General features: G+C 44.8%; 3 protein-coding genes across 3 annotated transcripts; 1 reads left to right on the plus strand and 2 right to left on the minus strand.

Annotated features, from left to right (window-relative positions):
• Positions 1–7,295: 7,295 nt before the first annotated feature.
• LOC6558756 (paramyosin) lies at positions 7,296–10,433 on the minus strand. Its single transcript, XM_001984250.2, has 4 exons — positions 10,350–10,433; positions 8,226–10,292; positions 7,998–8,126; positions 7,296–7,940 (listed from the first exon to the last, which is right to left on the minus strand). The coding sequence occupies exons 2-4, from the start codon at positions 10,275–10,277 to the stop codon at positions 7,701–7,703; spliced, it is 2,421 nt and encodes an 806-aa protein (XP_001984286.1). The 5' UTR covers positions 10,278–10,292; positions 10,350–10,433; the 3' UTR covers positions 7,296–7,700.
• Positions 10,434–10,861: 428 nt separating this feature from the next.
• On the plus strand, positions 10,862–16,539 carry LOC6558675 (alsin homolog). The gene is made up of 5 exons (XM_001984249.3): positions 10,862–13,389; positions 13,452–14,067; positions 14,139–15,308; positions 15,721–15,872; positions 15,942–16,539. Exons 1-5 carry the CDS (start codon positions 11,049–11,051, stop codon positions 16,166–16,168), a joined length of 4,506 nt encoding a protein of 1,501 aa, XP_001984285.1. The 5' UTR covers positions 10,862–11,048; the 3' UTR covers positions 16,169–16,539.
• LOC6557662 lies at positions 16,514–18,710 on the minus strand. The gene is made up of 2 exons (XM_001984248.2): positions 18,167–18,710; positions 16,514–18,111 (listed from the first exon to the last, which is right to left on the minus strand). The coding sequence occupies exons 1-2, from the start codon at positions 18,654–18,656 to the stop codon at positions 16,655–16,657; spliced, it is 1,947 nt and encodes a 648-aa protein (XP_001984284.1). The 5' UTR covers positions 18,657–18,710; the 3' UTR covers positions 16,514–16,654.

The raw sequence follows: 18,710 nt of genomic DNA on the forward strand, positions 1-18,710 counted from the left end.
TCTCAGTTGCAGTCGCAGTCTCAGTCTCTGGTTGGCTGGCCTCGCTTCAATTAGGCGCGCCTTCAAATCACAAGTCAATCAAAGTTGTTAGATTTGCCGTCCTTTTTGCCATTGGTACTAACTCTGACTCTGACTCCGACTCTTTGACTCTGTCTGGGACCAATTCCAGTCGTATACTACGCAGCGCTGTGGCTGGTTGACATCTGTGACATGGTACAGCGGCGGCATCAATTACAACATCTATGACAGCACAGCGTGAAATGTTTGTACATGTCTTGGCGGCGCTTCCGATGGGACCAATTAGCCCTAAGTAGGCATTTCAATGGACTCTGCAATTAGCCAAAATCGAAAGCAAACAATTTCATTTCATCATGGCGATCAACATTATCGGCGATCTATATGAAATCCCAATTCGATGTAATTCCATTACAGCATTTCTCTTAACCCAGGGGTGTCCCCAGTATTTACGTGCAAATGGCGTTTGGCAACGCTTTATGCTATAATGGGGCAGCACGATTTCATTGCCCCCAATGCTGTTACTGATCACAGCAAATGGGTGCGGTCTCTAGGGCGGAAGCGGAATTCTCTCTGTCTGCTGAGAGATGAACAATGCATGTCCAAAAGCTGTGACTCTTCACTTTATATTGTAAAGAAAATAATTCAGTGATCGATTTGCTATATTTTAAAAATATTTAAGAGTTAAAATTTCTGGCTAAAATCTTGTATCTTAACATAACATAATTTAGTTGTTCGTCGAATTAATTGGTAATTTCTGAAACTATCAACTTTAATGTAATGCATAGGACTTTCAAATATCAAAATAATCTGAATACATTTTTACTCAAGTAGCTCGTAAAGTCAATTTCCATCTCAAACTCTTCCTGGATTGGAATTGGATTGTAACACACTTTGAAGACAACTGTATTTCAATTGAGATGCTAACACCTTAGGAGCAATAACAGTCGTCATAAAATATGCTTTTGAACAGTCCTGCACAGTTTTGAGTTGTTGAACGATCTTTAAGCACAGTTTTTACTGATGTGAAGCCTAGACTCTCTCTCAGATTTTGAACGATCTATAAGCTGGCTTACGGCTTGTTTTGCTCCTTGTTATTGCATGTGTTCTTATTGTTTGTTATTGGTCTTAAACCTGTCAGTTTATGAGGCAAGATAAATTTACACTAAACTCACCAGCGATCACCGTTTTAGTTTACCTCCCAACTCAGATGCCAAAGACGACTGTGGCCCAAAGGCAACTCAGGAATCTGAGTCTGTGGCTCCGTCTATCTATCTATCTGTATGTCTGTCTGGGATTTTTGTTTTATGTTTTTTGTTAAGAGTTTTGGGTAACTTTAATGATAAGTCGTGTTGCGGGCACGTTGGCAAATTAAATAACGAATACCTAACCGTAATATTATCCTTGAATGAAAGAAGCTGTGCCACAATTTAAAGCGACTGCAGGCACTCAGTTACTATTACTACTATTATTGCGGTGCAAATGTTATGACAGCGTATTAATATATATATATATATATATGTATATATAAGTTTATACATATATACATAAGTTTGGCGGGAATGCGCATAACACTTTTATGGGGCCCAAGGGCAGCGTCACGTTGCTGATTTGATGGGCTTGGTGGGTCGATGCAGATTAAAAAAATGGTGAGATGGCGATGGGAAGATTGAGATGGAGTTGCAGTTGAAGTTGGTCTGGCGATCGGCTGTTGATAAGCTCAAGCTAAAGTTGAAGCTGAAGCTGAAGCAGAACTGGTAATGCGTGCATTGACCGCAGCCCTGAAGCTGAAGCTGGAGCACAGCTGACGTAAGTTGAAATTAAATTTGAGGTAAGGCTGCAAAGCATATTGGCCCGTTTGCCTGGGCAGTGAGTACAGTTAACCTCGTTTAAGTGCGCCACGCACAGCCTGATGGGCAGCCAAACAGTGGACTTGGGACAGTTGGACAGTTGGACAGTTGGTGAGTTGGTGAATTGGAGCTGGCGAGCTGGACTGGCACGCCAGTGTAAGTCCAATTAACAGTGCCCAGAGACGTCGCTCTAACTATGTGTCGTGCCTGTCGCGTCCCGTCCTGAAGGAAGTCACAGTGACTTGGACGGCATTTGTCGCATGCTCCTGCTTATAGCATATATAACTGGTTCTGGCGACCGACAGACCGAGCAACCAAACAACCAACCAACCAAGCAACCAACTATCCAACCAGCCACTCAAGTAACCAAGCCAAGTAAAACCAACCAACACCTAAGCTTAGAACCGGCAAAAGCCGGCATACAAGTTTATAGCGGATGCGTAAACGCATTTGGCTCAAATGCCGTTAGGGCCTTTGACTAAATTGCATGGCCATGGACAGGGCCTCCTCGCCTTCGGCTTCAGCTCATACTGTGAATGCGACTCTGACTGCGACGGCAACTGCGACTGCGACTGCAACTGAGGCAGCAACTGTGGCAGCGGTGGTGGCAGTGGCAGCGGGCAGCGGTATTTGCATGCGCAACGAGAGACGATCGCCGGGGAGCACATTTCAAGTAACGAGATTTGCCATTGACTTGGCATCTTGAGCAATGTTAATGCATTGCGAGCAAAACAGCCGCCGCCCAGATCGTTCGATCTCCATTTGACGTAATCAACACAATGGCCCAAAATGTTTGGGTCATTGAATTCTTTGCAACCTATCGTTGAATCTTAACGGTTTACTTTCTTAGTGGCGCGAGATCAATGTACCTGCCTCTGCTTCTGGCTCTGAAGTATCATTCAGCGGCTCTCATGCCCTTTTACGTACATGCTCCATTGATTAAATAATCCCAGCAAAGTGAAGTTGATGCTCAACACTGAACATAAAATACGCTCTCTGCGGGACTATTAGCTTCAAAGATAAGACAAAGTACTCTTATAGATTTTTCAGAGAATCACAAATATTTACAAAATAAAATGTATGCTTTATGCTTGTATGCTATAATACTAAATAAACCTAATATAATAAATTCAGATAAACAAACTTATATTTTAAAATTCCACAAAAAAATCCTGGATTTTTGGCAGTTTTAAAAGTTCCGATCGTAGAAGACTGAATGTGAAATGCACTAAGATAAAGACAGGTCTCGGTTGCCCATTTGAGAGAAAGAGCATTACGCAATAGTAAACGAAGTACCCAGTATGTAATTATTTTTTATGATCTTCAGTGAAATGGCTACCGACTCATCTCTCATCTCTCTATTCTGGCTTCGTAACTTATCTGTATGCCATTACTTTTGGTTTGCTTTCGTGTAGTTGAACTTTAAATGCTTGGGATGGTTGTATTGAATTGGGCTAAAGTGTTTCAGCAGCGTTAAGAAGATTGAAATGAGTGTGTTGGTTTCTTTTTTTTCGTTTTTATTTTGTTTTTTTTTTTACTGCCTCAAGCGACGAAATGCAAGTTCACCAGGTACTTGTTGTTGTTTTTGTTGTTGTTATTGTTGGATTTGGTGATTGAGTTGTTGAAAGGAATGTGTGGGGAGAGAGGAGTGGGAGAGGTTGTTAAAGATGCCGTTTAATTGTGATTTATGTCTAAAGAAAGTTGTTATTTCGCCCCGTCTTACAGTAAACACTTACCACAATGGAATTTTCCTAGAAAAAAGAAATGATTTGCAATTGAAAATTGTAAAATTGATTTATTATTGTCAATTAAAGGATTCATTTGGTAATCGTGATGATGCGGTAATAAAGTGATTGGTAAGTCCGCAGCAGCGATTAAACTTCATTGATCGTTGGTCTATTTTAGGACTCAATCACGATTTCCGCAGGCATCTGTTAATCCAAATCATCTTTTAAAATGATCGTCTGTTCTCTGGGCTACCAGTTCTCCTGTGGTGCCAGCCATTGTATGCAAAAGGTCTCAAAACGTGCGCTAAATATTAAATTTAATATTGCCGCCTGACATACATAAATATATGTGTTTTCCACTTCTATTTTGAGCCAAATGATGTTGGTGCTTCTGTTCTTAGCTAAAAGCTTAAGAGTTCAAGTGCCTACAGGTTTGGGGTTATTTGCTGATTTTTTACGACTATTTTTGTATCTTAAAGATACAAGTTTATTTATGGGCAGCGCCAGGTTCACGATGTTCTGGCCGTAAAGTGCAAAAAGTGCATAAAATGCAACGAATGACATTGCAACACCCGGCACACGAGGACGCATCAGCGTCAGAATCCCAATCACAGAATCAGCCACTAAAGATGCAACTTATATACGTACATCTCTTATGCACATGAATGTGTGTGTGTGTGTGTGTGTGCGTGTGTGTGTGGGTAAGTTGAATTTAATGTAGTTTGCCTGCTAAATGCAAACGCACAGCAGCCAACAAGAGCCACCGTGGCCACCGTCGCAGCTGAATGCTAAAAGGGTTTTGGCTTGGATTCGTTTATTTTATTTGGTTTATTTTTTTGTTGTTTTGCTTTTTTTACTGCGCTGCCCCTCGTTGATGCGCCTCATTAGGAGTGGCTGGAAACCAGTTTCAGGGGCACAAATCGCAGACAATTGACAATTTAAACGAATTTCTTCCAAACACAGCACTGACATGGCCCAGGCACATATGACGAATAGTCAGTCGCAGCTACGCTGCCTGGGGCCGAAGTTTACGCATGAAAAATTCAACTCAAGCCATTTGGCCACCACCGCCACCGCCACCACCACCAGCATCAGCACCACCACCACCAACAGACGACAGGAAGCAGGAGGCCGAGTAGGAGCTAGAACCGACAACCGCCTGTATGAAGTGTCATTCATCTGCCCATAAACGCATTATTCAATATACTTGTACTCTGTAGCTGGTACACTGCGAAAATAAATATATGCCATAGCCATTTTCAAAATAGCACTAAATTAAATTTTGTGTTGAAGAAAAGTAATGTGACTTGCCTAGTTTGGCATTCCCAAGAATATGTTGTTTATTTTTAATTGCTGATAATTTTAATATTTCCCATATTAAACTTTTTAAAACTTTCTTTTAGTTAGAAATTGTATGAACTACATTTTAGAAATATCTTAATGAAATAAAAAAATGATGGCTCTACTGTTTAGAAAGACAAATCACTATTAATACAATAAGATTTAGTTTATAGTCATTAGCAATTTGCGAACTTGTCGGGCATGTATATTTCCGAGTGTCGGAGGAGGCAACATCAGCCAGCAGGTAGCGGGGGCAGAGTGAAGGCAGAGTTGGAGGACTGCCGCAGCTAGACAAACGAGTGATCGGCAGACGAATAACAACGGCGACGTCTGACTAAATGCCTCATACTGTGCTTGGGGTCTTGTGGGGCTGCTGCTGTTGTTGCTGCTGATGCTGCTGTTGCTCTTGCTGCTCCTGCCAGGCACTTGGCCAACTCTCTATCTGTTTGTCAGTGTGTCCGTTTCGTCTGCTTTCAAGGTTAACAAGTTGCATTTGCAATTTGGGACTAGCACTGTGGCAAGACGACCGACGACCCTTCGACGGCGAACCGGCATCAATCGCTTTGGTGAGAATTAAATGTTTATGGCTTTGGTGTTTGCCCGGAACCAATTTAATGAGCGACCTCAACCAATGCCCAATAACCCCTCACCCTGACCCTCCCTCTTGATCAGCCATGTACAGCAAAAAGCACTCTCCGCCACAGCAATTGATATCCTTGGCCAATTCCAATCGTTTTCAGCCAATCTTAATGTTAAAATGTTGCTGAAATTAAAGTTGCAACAGTCAAAAAAAAACAATGTTGTAGCTCTTTACGACTAAACGATAAGGACATACGATTTGAGTAATCAAACTGCGTGAGATCTTTAAGTACACACTTAGTATTATTCATTAGATTAGTACAAAAAGGTCTATTAGAAAACTGCTATAAAAATGCATTTTCTCTTTTTCACATTATTAAGCTTAATTAAAAGTTAATAAGAATTTAGATAGTAAAATATATAAGTACAGATATATAATGTACTCAAATTCGCATTAAATTTATAGTATAACAACCAGAATCGTAGTGTCAAAAATGCGATTGACCGCTGATGGCAAAGGGCAGAAACGAGCAGTCGGCAATAATGCGACGCTGATCTATTATTCACCAGATTGTAAAAAGTAAAAATCACGCTTTCGTGTTGTGTATAAATTGAATGTAATTTATAAATGTCCAGGCGTTGAATTAAATCCCAGGCCGCCACATAGCCACGATGTTCGACAGGGCGTCTCGCTCTGCGGTTGGTGATTTTTCAAAATAAACAACCTTGAGTCGGAGCAGCGGAGAACAATTGCCCAGTGCAACAACAACAGCAAGATCAACAGGCACAATAGACAACAACAGCAGCAGCAGCAGCCGCATCAGCAAGAACGGCAGCAGCAGCAAAGGATCCGCGGTTCCCCTTAAAGGCACTAGGAACGATGAAAAATTGCGCCAATTGAATTTGGCCAACAATTGTGCCCTGCCACAAAGGCGGAAGGTAGGGCGACGTTTGGGTGCAAATCTACTGGGCGGTCGCTAAGTTTTCAACGCATTTATCAATACCCAAGTGGCCGTTGCAACTATGGAACCCAGAGCACAACCTTATCCACAACCAGCATAACTACCAGTGTGCCCAATGCCAATGCCAGTGACCAGGACCAGGCGTTGACAATGCCAAGTTGTAAATGTAAGTAGAAAAAGGGTTTCACCGCCGACGACGCTTAAATTGTGAGCAGTGGTAATGTGAATAATCGATTTGACTTCACGTCAAACATCTGTTGTTGCCCTCTATTTATATAGATGAATATTCTACCAGCATTCCAAATAATAACGCAATTCATCCAAAGCTTTAAGCAAACGCCAGGTCTTCTAGAAAATATTTTTCATGCATGAATTTTTGGTGTACATTTTTGGTAAAGTCTGAAAAAATACATGTTTTTATATAAATATAATGTGCATGTCACTCGCTCAGTTTGATAAAAGGAATAGCTTATTAGACTCGTATATTTTAACATACTACCAAAATATTATATTACATTCGTTGATATTTTTATTCATCTGCAAACGGTATTATATTTTGTGTGTAACACATTGAAGAAATATATGCAAACCCATAAAGCTAATATATTCTTGATCAGCATCACTATCCGAGTTGAACATAAAGGGAAACAATTTTATTTAAGTTAATAAAATACTGCATACTTTCAGGATTAATCATATTCTCTGAATGCTCGAAATTTAACTATTATTATTATTAAATATATGTATATGTTTCTTGTGTATATTCTAAAAAGGGAACTCATTTGGTTCAAGTATAAAAAATATATTTAAACAATAAAAAATGAATATAATATTGGCATATTATAAAGCCTATTCGAAGGAATTTAATATTTATAGCTTCGGAGATACAGAGTAAGTTATAGTCTTACGTTTAGTTCAGTTTGGGAAGATTGGAAAGAAAGATTTCATAAATTAAGTGTAAACTGTGGGACTAGTAAACCTTTAAGTAGTTAGGTGGGTTTTTCATAAATTGCGTTGGATGACAAATTCATAGAATTGAACATTCCTAATGGGAAAATTAACAAACATAAATAGTTTCTTTTCGAAAGACAATAACACAAAACAAAAAAATATAAAGAAAACAAATTAAGTATGTTAATACGTAGACAAAACAAACTGATACTAAGCTAAAATCTACTAATTATGCTAGCTGACTACATTTAATGGATATGGCTGACGTTAGCCGCTTAAGTTTTCTCTGCCACGGCGCGCAGCTCATCCATCAACGATGGCACGGCCTCCGAACGTGTTGAGCTGGACTCCAGATCGGCCAGCAGCTTGCTGAGATCGAGCATATTCTCACGGCAAGCGGCCACGTCTTCGCTTAGTTGGCACAAATTTGGCTGGCTGCGTTGACTGCGCTCGATCAGCTCCAGGATATAGCTATTGCGCGGCCGGCCCGTCTCCTGCGCAGTTTGTTGAATGAGCTATAGTGAAAGGATTTTATAAAGAGAAACAGTATTAATATTTTATTGAGGGCTTACCTTTTTGTAGTCATCAATAAGATTGGCCACCTCATGCGCCGGCTCCAACGGGGTTGAGCTTACAGTCGATTTGCCGGAATCAGAAGCCTCAAAGTGCGCTCGTTCCGCGGCCAGAGTTTGCTCCAATGACTATAGGGCCAGGCACAAAGGTCAAGTTAATTAGTAATTATTAATTAGGACTTCAAAACTAATAGCGACTGTGGGACTGATCAATCAGTTCTAGCTTACCTTAATTCTGGCCAGCGCTTGCTCATATTTTCCACCGACTTTGGCCAGCTTCACTTTCAGCAAGGGGAGTTCTTTAGCTGCTTTGCCTGCACGCAACTCCTGTCGCAGCATTTTGATCAACTGGGACCAATTCTTGACATGCTGCAACTTGCGACCGGTTTCCATTTCCAGCACTTGCACCAGGTTATTGTGCTGCTTTCTAGGTGCGATTTCCCGCTCCTTGAGCAGTTCCTGCACCTGAGCATGAAGCTGGCTGAGATTCACTGCGTCTTCGGCTTGTGCCTTTTTGACTTGCAGCAGCTCGTTGCTGTTTTTCGTTTCATGGGCCTGACTAAGCCGTTGCAACTGCTGTAGCTGGTCATTTTGTTGTGCGAACAGCTCGTTGAGCTGCTGCAGTTCATCGGCTTTCTGCTGTAGTTGCTTTTCCATTTGTAGCTCCATTTGCTGTGTGGCTTGAAGTGCTTCGAGCAACTGCCGCCAATCGGCTTCCATTTCATTGGTGTTTCTTATTTTGTCGTTCTGCTGCTGGAGCAGTTGCTGCAACAGCGCAACAGTTTGTTGTTTTTGCTTATTGACCGCCAGCAGCTGCTGCTCTAGCGACTCAATGCGCTGCTCCAGCACAGAACTATCCTCTATTGCTTGGGTGCCATCGGTCACTAACTGCTTCTGCTGAACTTGCTGCTGTTGCTCCATTTTGGATTTAAGCTGACTGCATTGCTGAACATAAACTGCGAGCTGTTCACGCAGTTCATTTAGTTGCTGCTCTTGCTCAACATTTTGGCTTTGCTGCACTTCTAATTGCCATTTGGTCTGCTTGTATTTGGCGCAAGTCTCCGCGTTTTGTTTGTGCAGTTCAAAAAGCTGCCTCTCCAAGTTTTGCAGCGTTTGCTGCGTCTCCTGCAGCTGACGTTCGAGTTCTGTTTTCTCCGTCATCAAATTGTTAAGTTTGGCATCCTTTAGAGCCTGCTCCAATTGTTGCGCCTCCAACTGGAAATTCAACTGTTCGAGTTGCCGTTGCTGCTCCTCGTTCTGTGCCTGAAGCTTGGACATGAGCAACAGTTCTGTTTGTAGCTCAAACAGTGCGTGCTTCAGTTTTCCTATTTCGTTAGTCTTGGCAATGATCTCGCCATGGAATGCCATGCTATACTTGTGCATTGCATCAATGTTGCACTCGCTGCTCAGTTTCGTCTGATAGTGTTGCTTCAACTCCAGGAATTCGCTCTCTTTCAGCGTCAACAGCCGCTCTTGGGTCTGCAGTGTTTCATTCAGCTCAGCGATGACCTGACGCAATTGCTCCCGCTCCGCTGTCACGCTGCGAAGTGTGGTCGCCTTCAACTCCAGCTTGTGCGCCATTTCACGCTGTGCATCAATCAGCTGCTTGCACTGACGCGTCATGTGCTTGTTCTCCAACTCAACGCCTGCGAGCTGGCGTTGCACTTGCAGCTGCTTGCTGTCATGCTCCAGGCTCATTCGCTGGATGTCCGCCAGCAGTACTTTCTTTTGCTTGCGCAACACTTCGGTGAGTTGACACTGATCGGCCAGCCTTGCCTGCTGCTGTTGCGCCTCAAAGGAATCGCAGTCGGCGCTGCCTCCTCGCTGTTCCGTGGCTGGCAGCATCGCAGTTGCAGTTGTTATCGTAGTAGCTTCTGATGCTGCTCCTCCTCCTGGCGTCGGTCCGCCACTTTCCAGTACGGCACATTTGGCTTGAAGACGCTGCGATTCCTGTTGCAATCGCTGATTCTCTAACATATACTTTCGCTCCTGAGCGTACAGACGCTCCAGCGTTTCGAGGCGATTATGCTTCTGGGCCTGCAGTTCCTGTTTGTACCACTGCTCTGATTTGCTAAGCCGCTCCACTTCACTGCGCGACTTGCGCAGCTCCTGCGAAACCAGAAACAACGACTCTGTGACTGGTTCCTGGTCTCGCTCAAGTTGCTGTTCCTGAATCCATGTCGTGGCATCATTTGTCACCGACTCATCTGCATCACTGCTGCAGCTGAAGAGGCCAGAGTCATCGGCCAAGGCAACGCCCCCAGAACTATCCCAGTCCATTGCGTGGCAGGCGATCTGCGGCGAACAGACTCAGTCAAGGTCAAGGTCTGCTCATATAATGATTGTGCTCACCAGCTGGCTGTTCTCGCAACGTTGCCAAAATTTTTATGCAATTCTTACTGTTTCAGTTTGCTGCAGAGTGTACACAAATCTACATTTTTGGCATTGTATACAAAAAATACAATTTAACAATTTCTGCCAGCTGCACAGCTGCTAACGCGTCACCAGTGTGACCTCCTTAAGAATCTATAAGTAAATAAAATACCAGCTAAAATGAAGCTTAAGATTTGAGCTAGAGTGACTAAATTTCTGTATGCGTTCATTTTATAAAAACTGATTAATAATTTACAGAAAAAATGACCAAAAATGTTCATTGAATGAGTATGTATATATATTATCTATATGAATATGATAAGACATGACAGCAGCAAATTCGATTGCACTACATTATGTTGACTAGTGTTGTTTTGTGGTATTCGCTGTTGCTACTACGGTCACACTTGCTGGCGAAACCATCACAAATAATACGCTTATTAGAAGTTTTCAAGTTTTAAATGCTCTAGCATTTTACCAAATTAATTGCTATTTGCACAGCAGTATCAATTAAACAAAAATCGATAAAATGTGCTCATAGAATGCATTAAGCATTTGAGCATAATGCAGTGCGTAATGTGTGTAAATAGAGTTAATTAGTTTAGTTTGCAATTGCGTGTTACAAAACAACAAAAACAATAACAAAGACGTCGAAGCAGAAAGAGAAGAGTAAACAGCATGTCCAGCTCCAGCTCCAATGGAGCAGCAAGTGGATCTGGCGAAGCCTTCGTCATCTATTACGAGGGCAAACCGCTGCAGCTGCATTGGAAGGGCGTGCCACCATTGACCCGTTCGCCCGCATTGCGTCTCTGCTTCATGGGCAGCTATGCAGAGGGAACCAAAGACAGAGATTCCACTGCTCTTGTCCAATTTGAGTCCAGTTGGTTGTTACTGCTGACAGCAGATCAATCACTCTATTCGGCGGAGCTGTTGAAGCTGCATGGTATCAGTACACTGGAACTGAGCCTGCTGCGCACGGACATCGTTGATGTGGATTTTTGTCGCGGCAGCCGTCAGCTGTTTGTGGTACTTACCAATGGCAGCGTGCAACGTCAATTGATCACCGCCGGCGGCGGCGGCTATCGGGCGAGTGCATGGCAAACGCTCAGCTTTGATCCGCTCGGACTGCACGACGAGGGTGTCTGCATGCGACGTGTCTGCTGCTCCGAGCAGGGTGTCGTCTTTGTCAGTCTCAACGGGGACACCTATGTCCTGGGGAGCTGTGGCGAGGTCTTCAACGCCGAGCAGCCCCGTCACATGCGCCTCTGCGAGGAAGGTAAACAGCTGTTGGACCTGGTCGCTGGGAATGAGCATTTTGTGCTGCTTGTGGCGCCCCATCAACTGGCCGACGATGTGCTGCAGCTGCAGCAGGAGCACAGCAGCGCAGAGGAGCAGGGCTCACTTAAATCTCTGCAGAGTGGCAGCTCGGAGCGCAGCTTTACGGCCAACACGCGTCATCTACTGCATCAGGGATTTGCGTTGCTACACACGCAGCTGTTCACATTTGGTGCCTCGAATGGTGGCCTGCTGGGCACCGGGGATCACATACGACGAGCCCACGTCGCCCGTCTGGAGAAATTGGATGGCATGGGCGTTTGCAGCATTGCTGCCGGCAGGCATCACAGTGTGGCACGCACCCTAGATGGACGTCTCTATCACTGGGGCATCAACAATCGCGAGCAGCTTGGCGAGGATCTCAGCTCGCCCACCGAGATCTGTTTGTCGGAACAACTGAAACCGGAGCAGCACACCGCGCTGGAGGCGACCTGCGGAGATTATCGCACACTGCTTCTCAATGCAGCTGGGCAAGTCCAAATGGTGTCCCAGCCTCCCTCCCAATCCAGCACCTATGAACAGACAGTGCTGCATTTGCAGTTGGGCGTCGCCTGGCCACGTCAGATGCGTCTGCTGCACTGTGCCGGTGGCTACACGCTCCAGAATTGCCGTCAATTCCAGCGACAATATCACTATTTTCTCAGCCATCTGCAGTCGCAGTTACAGCTGCTGTTGAAGCAACGTCAGGCGGTAGAGACTCTGCTCAGTTGGAAGCTGCCCGTTTTGGCGCCGCTACTCCTCAACTGGGAGCGAATTGTGTGCCTGGTAGCAGCCACACTACACTCGCTGGAGGGCTTCTATCGTGCGGACTATGTGCAGCCGGCGGATTTACTGTTCATCTGCTATTATCGCGAGTATATCGAACTGTTCGAGGGCTATACTCGTTCGTATTGCGATGTGCTGTCGGTGAATGGATTTGGTGAGGCGGTAAATGTCATTGGACAGCCGCCATTGAGCAATCTCAATCTGCTGGCGGAACTGGGCGAAGAGAGCTATCTGATCCGAATGTTCCAGCAGCCATTTGCCATCTATCAGCTGTTCATGCAGTTCATGGAGCTCCTGGTCAAGACACAGCCAGAATACGATGAGCATCGTGTCGCCTGGTCAGAGTTTGCCCGCATGAGCTGCATTAGCCAGGAGCTGGCCGTCAATACCAAAGAGTTCTGGAGCGGCAAGGAGTGTACGCCGCGCATTGCCCATCTGCGACATCGTCAGCGACGTGTGATCCTCACATCGGCCCTGGTGCCGCTCAAGCTGGCGAGCAGCGGTCTGAGCATGTCAAGCCACAGCTTTATACTCTTCTCCGACTTCCTTTGCCAGCTGGGCAGTCATGCACTCCATGCGTACCCGCTGAGCGCCTTGTGGATTTGGTCAGAGGGTGAACTGGGACTGCGCATCGTGACGCCCGAAAAGAACTTTCTGCTGATGACCCGCAAGGCGGAGTTGCGTAAAGTGTGGCTTGATCAGCTGCAGTCGAGCATTGTGGCTGCCTTAGGGCGTCCACTAGGCAGTCCGGTTCCCAGTGTTCGGTCCACTGCCTATGAGTATAGTCGAGAGCATCCAAAGTTTGCACGGGTCAAGGCCTGTGGCACCTGGCGCAAAGGCATCCTGCATGGAAATTGCTATCTGGAGTATCCCGATGGCACTGTCTACTGCGGCGAGGTCCATCATGGAGTCATCGAAGGTGACCAGCTTAAGAATTACATCTTAAGATATATTCTTTAACTGATACCTTATTATTTATAGGCTATGGAAAAATGGTAATACCCTCGACCGGTGTCTACGTGGGAAACTTTAAAGGCGGCCGCTTTCACGGATTTGGCGTCTATGAGCTCAATTGCACCGGTGGCCACGACAGCGAGATCTATGAGGGTAACTTTTGTGAGGGTCTCTTTCACGGTCACGGCATGATGCGTAACAATCGCTGCATCTACGTGGGCGAGTACGTGGCGAATGCCCGCAATGGGTACGGCGTCATGGAGGATCTGATCAGTGGCGACAAATACATGGGCATGTTTGCGGACAACAAGCGGTGTGGCATCGGCAGTTGCGTCACGAATCGTGGTGACTACTTCGAGGGCCACTTTGCCGCCGACGACCTCTGCGGCAGCGGTGTGGCTGTCTTCGAGAACGACTACTACTACGAGGGTGAACTGACGCTGCAGGGACCCAATGGACGCGGCGAGTACTATATGCCCAGCGGTGATGTTGGCTGTAGTGTTTTGGGTGCCACCGATCAGGACGATGACAACTGTGAGCTAATTGGCAATAAGATGTTTGGCCATCTCAGCGGTAGCTGGGAAACGGTCCGCATACAAAACGGTGAACTGGTGCTCAATCGATGTTTCTCCAAGTATCCCAGGTGAACATGTCTGAAAGTTATTCAAGCTGCAGCAATAATAATTGAAAGATCTCTTCTAAATATTATTTCAGTTCACTTGGTCGCGTTATGGTGGATCACAATCGTAAATGGCGCGCATTGTTTCACAACTTTGAGTCGGATGTGGCGAATTGCAGTTCCGCAGCCAGCAGTCATAGCGCCTTGGCTGCCATTACGGGAGGCACGCTCAAGAAAGCAGCGAAATCCACACTGAGCACGGCACAGCTGTGGAGCTGCATTGCCGTTTACATGAGCAAGCAGCGATCGCGAGATGGCACCAAGCCCGGCAATTATTTCAATAACATTCTGCTCAGTTTGCCTTTGCCACAGAAGTCGCCTGTGCAGCCGGCGAGGAGCAGCACGCCAACGTCGCAGGCATCGTTGGTGTCCGGCAAGCAAACGTCCACACTGGATCTGCTCAGCGCGACGCCACGTCGGATCCACTCACAGGAGACACTGTGCAGGAAATTGGACAGCTTGCAGCGCTCGGATAGTTTGCTTTCGATAGGCCACAACTCGACGATTGATACGAGAAGTTTGGTCAGCTTTAGCCTAAACGAGAGTCTGCTGGATCGTAGCTTCAATGGCGAGTCTGTGCCTGTGGGCAATTTGAGCAGCAGTTTTGGCAACATGTCCCATAACCATAACAATAACAGCAATAATGCCACCAACAATAACAACATATCCAAGCATAGAAACAGCAGCAACTGTTCTATTACGTCGACAACATCCACGGGCAGCACAATGCTGGAGCAGGTGCCCAGCTTTGGCATGGCAAGCACTCTTGGCGAGCACGATGTGAGCTGCATCCGATCGTATTTAGAGCAGGCCTTCAAGGATCGCTATCATCCGCTGTATGCGTTAAACGAGCGCATTGTCAACTGTTTCCATTACTCCTATGGCTATTGGAAGGTGAAGCCAACACCGATTTTGGCCAAGCAGGCGATGCGTGAATGGGAATCAATATCCCGACGGATTTATCGATTCGTGCGTAAAATGTTTCCGGCACTGCCCGAGGAATACTGTCATCTCGATGGCACCAGAGAGGTCATCTCTCACATTACCCTCCTCTATCCGCTGGTCCTGTCCGAGGGCATTTACTCAACGCTCTTTGTGCTCTATGCCAACAAGTACAATCGCAAGGATGAGCTCTATAGGCAGAATTTAAATCATGCCGAAAAGTTGAACAATGAGGAACTGGTGGAGCTGCTCGGTCACGACAGGTAAGCAAATTGAATACAAAGCTTATCTCCATTCACGTTTCATTTGTTTGAGTCATAAACATGATTCACTTTTTTTTTTTTTGGAGCATGCCATAAACAAAATTACGAGGGCCACTTTGTTAGTTAATGAAATGAAAGACTTATTTTTAAATTTTCGATGAATCAGCTGAATGTGAGAAATCAAATAAATCGTTTGATAATAGTCATTTGCAATAATTTATTTACTACAAAGATATAATCAATACTTCCTCAATGGAAAATGCATTCTTCAAAAACACAGATTAACCAAGTTCAGTATTAATTAAAATTCAGAGCTATAGCTAACAATAATTTGTTTCACTAATCGGATTCTTATCATAATAAACACGTTTTTCTTGTTATGTTTTATTAATGATGATTTGTTTGTTTACAGCTGTCTCATCGCTGTGATGCTGGACACGCAATTCGAAGCGTCCATACAGATGCTGAAGCAGCTGCAAGAGAAATTCAGTCCCCAGGATATGTTGACAGTGATACAGCGCAACATGGAGCTGCTGACGGAGGCATATGAGCACGCCATGGCCAGTAAGTATTTGATTGACCAGCTCCGACTGACTGTTCCCACTATTCCTATATTCCTTTGGTATATTGCAGCGAATGGCGCACAGCTCAATGCGGACAACATGATTCCACTGACAATGCTGAGCATGCTGCGTGCCGCTGTGCCACATTTGGGTGCTGAGTTGGCGTTGCTGGACGATCTGACGGGCGGCCCAAATTTTCAGGCCGAAATGAATGGAATGGCAGGATATTGCTATACGACACTGAAGGCTGCCTACGAGCATGTCACAATGCGAGCGCTGCAACAAAGGACGTCTTAAATTCGAAAAAAAAAAAAACTGAACGCCTCAATTTATTTTGTTTGTTGAAATTGTTATGGCTTTTAATGCAACGATCAATTGAATGCTAATTTTTGCTTATTGCATGTGCATTACATAAGTAACCTGTTGAAATAGTTATATAGACTGTATATAGGAAAAATGTGCAACTGTCCTCGAAGGCATAGGTCCTAGCTTAGGCTTGTTATTTAAATGTACAGTCGTTGAGGGGATTTGCGGTGATCTGTTTATAATGTATGTATGTATATGTAACAATATCTCTATGATAATACTTCATATTAGATTAGACTTTAAGATTAACACATTCCATTAAATAAATGATACATATATCGACACAATATATATTACCAGTATACTCCCAGCAAATAATGTTAATGTATACATTGTTATAAACGTTTTCATTTAAATTCATTTCGTTCGATCGATTGAAATTTGCATTAACGTCAATTTTGCAGCCAACAACAAATGCTAAACATGCATGACGCCTGCAGTTTGGGCACTATTTGTTCCCGGTATTGCCGATGAAAACAAGGACTCGGATATGTGCTGTACAAAGTGCTTTTTGTGAAATGTATAGATGAGATACTTCTCGGGAAACGTTGTGCCTGACACATAATTATAAACCAAAATAACCTTATCACCGTGCTTGACAATACGGAGCGACGACAAATAGGCGAGAGCAAAAACGGTCTTTCGAAAGATATTGCGCTGATGGCTGATAAAGTATGTCGAGCGGAACGAGAGCATCGTGACATTATGGTACAGGGACACATTGTCCTCAGCAGAGCGCATATGACTGACAAATAAGATGGGTGCCTTCGGCCTAAAGTGCGAAATCTTCTGTACCATCCGTGTGGTCACGCCGCAAACGATAATGGCTTTAGCATCCAGCTCCAGGGAGGTTGTTACAACGGCACGTGCCAATCCATCGGCGCCCGTGTGCGAGCTATCACACTGGGGCATCTTTGCCAGTGCCACCGGCAAGATCTGTTCAAAAATGGCACTCTGCAGGAAGCTAAAATAACAGGCACTCCGCGACTTTTGGGACTTGACCACAAATTTGTCCGGATAGAAGAAGGTATAATAATAATGGGCGGGATCAACGCGCAAACGCTGCCCATTAATGGGGTCGACATCCAATAAGATGGGCTTCTTGGCGGCATAGGCTAACTGCATGATGCATTCGGCGTTCGGACACAATCGCATTATGTCTGGAACTATTTCTGGCTCCGTCAACTCCACCAGAAGGCCATCGTAGCGTAGGGCAATCCAGTTTAATGCGCCATCACAGCCGTGAATATCATTTAGGAGCACACGGGCATAGAGTCTGATATGTTCGCTCTGCAGCGATGCTGCAACTCTTTCCAGATCATCCAGATACCTTTCAGTGCCGGCTATATTAGAGACTAGCACATTGATACCTACTTGGCGGGCAAATGAAATGTCCTCCACCTCCTCGTACGATACACGGAATCTACTGCAGCGTGCCGGCAAAAGCACCGGCATATAGGATCGAAGTTCGCCCTTTCGACAGACACAACAATTGAGATGATCCTGGCGCACATAGCGCACCATCAGCTGTAGTTCCTCGCCAATAAGTATGATATCGTATGGACGAATGTCGCAGAGCAGAAAACGCGAATTCACATAAATCATACGCGATGTACAGCTACGCGAATAGTTGCGATCAACAGTCAGGAAGACTTTATATCCCTTAAGCATTGGAATTGGACCATTCTCGTCCTGAGCCAAATAACCGGTATATTGATGACGCGGCGACATCTTGGCAATGATGGTGGAAACAACGGGAAAACTTAACTGTTTGGACACACATATCTCTGCCTCGCGGAGCCGCACAATCACATCTTGATTCTCGCGCAGCGGACCACAAAACAAATCGATCATAAAACAACGAACTCCAGACACTGTATACATATACTATTTGTTTTATATAGTCTATATATCTTAGGTTAAACTCACATAAATACGTATGCAGGTCATCATCGAAATTTCCGGTGCTCAGCTCAATGCACTTGCTATTCTCATTGGCATCGAGGCATTCTGGTGTGCGCAATATCTGAAAGCCAGAAAAGAAATTACCCCAACGCTCTTCATCGAAGGGCATCTGGCATATATCCTCGCTCATTTCCTCATTCAACTCTTCATCTTCCGTGTCTGGTGGAAATGACATTCTTCTCAGGCTGTGCAGTGACTTCAGCCGTTGCAAGTCCTCTGGATTTTTATAGATGGATGAATCTTCATCCAGCCCAATCAGATCAATAAATGCTTTGCGTCGCTGTAGCGATGAAAGCAGTTCCTTGGCCCGGAGCACCTTGTCCACGTCGATCGTGACTATTTTGAGACGTTTGCAAATATCATCGATGACACTTCCTCTCTTAGACGCAGTGCTAACCCTTATTAATTCGGTCAAATCGGATACATTGTCGTCGTCTACCTCAATTTCGGTCATATTGATTCAAACAAATTGCCCAAAGCAAATATAGAAATAAATTCTACATAAATT

This window comes from Drosophila grimshawi, unplaced genomic scaffold (genome assembly GCF_018153295.1).
Source record: "Drosophila grimshawi isolate 15287-2541.00 unplaced genomic scaffold, ASM1815329v1 contig_44, whole genome shotgun sequence".
Taxonomy (NCBI): Eukaryota; Metazoa; Arthropoda; class Insecta; order Diptera; family Drosophilidae; genus Drosophila; species Drosophila grimshawi.

Bases quoted from the DNA above. Each gene is read 5' to 3' on its own strand.
- LOC6558675 (XM_001984249.3), top strand. From the start codon at position 11,049: ATGTCCAGCTCCAGCTCCAATGGAGCAGCAAGTGGATCTGGCGAAGCC. The intron at 14,068-14,138 runs GTGAACATGTCT...ATATTATTTCAG, and splicing joins TGTTTCTCCAAGTATCCCAG to TTCACTTGGTCGCGTTATGG. The intron at 15,873-15,941 runs GTAAGTATTTGA...GGTATATTGCAG, and splicing joins ATATGAGCACGCCATGGCCA to CGAATGGCGCACAGCTCAAT.
- LOC6558756 (XM_001984250.2), bottom strand. From the start codon at position 10,277: ATGGACTGGGATAGTTCTGGGGGCGTTGCCTTGGCCGATGACTCTGGC. The intron at 8,127-8,225 runs GTAAGCTAGAAC...CTGGCCCTATAG, and splicing joins AAGCGCTGGCCAGAATTAAG to TCATTGGAGCAAACTCTGGC. The intron at 7,941-7,997 runs GTAAGCCCTCAA...CTTTCACTATAG, and splicing joins TTATTGATGACTACAAAAAG to CTCATTCAACAAACTGCGCA.
- LOC6557662 (XM_001984248.2), bottom strand. From the start codon at position 18,656: ATGACCGAAATTGAGGTAGACGACGACAATGTATCCGATTTGACCGAA. The intron at 18,112-18,166 runs GTGAGTTTAACC...ATATGTATACAG, and splicing joins TGACCTGCATACGTATTTAT to TGTCTGGAGTTCGTTGTTTT.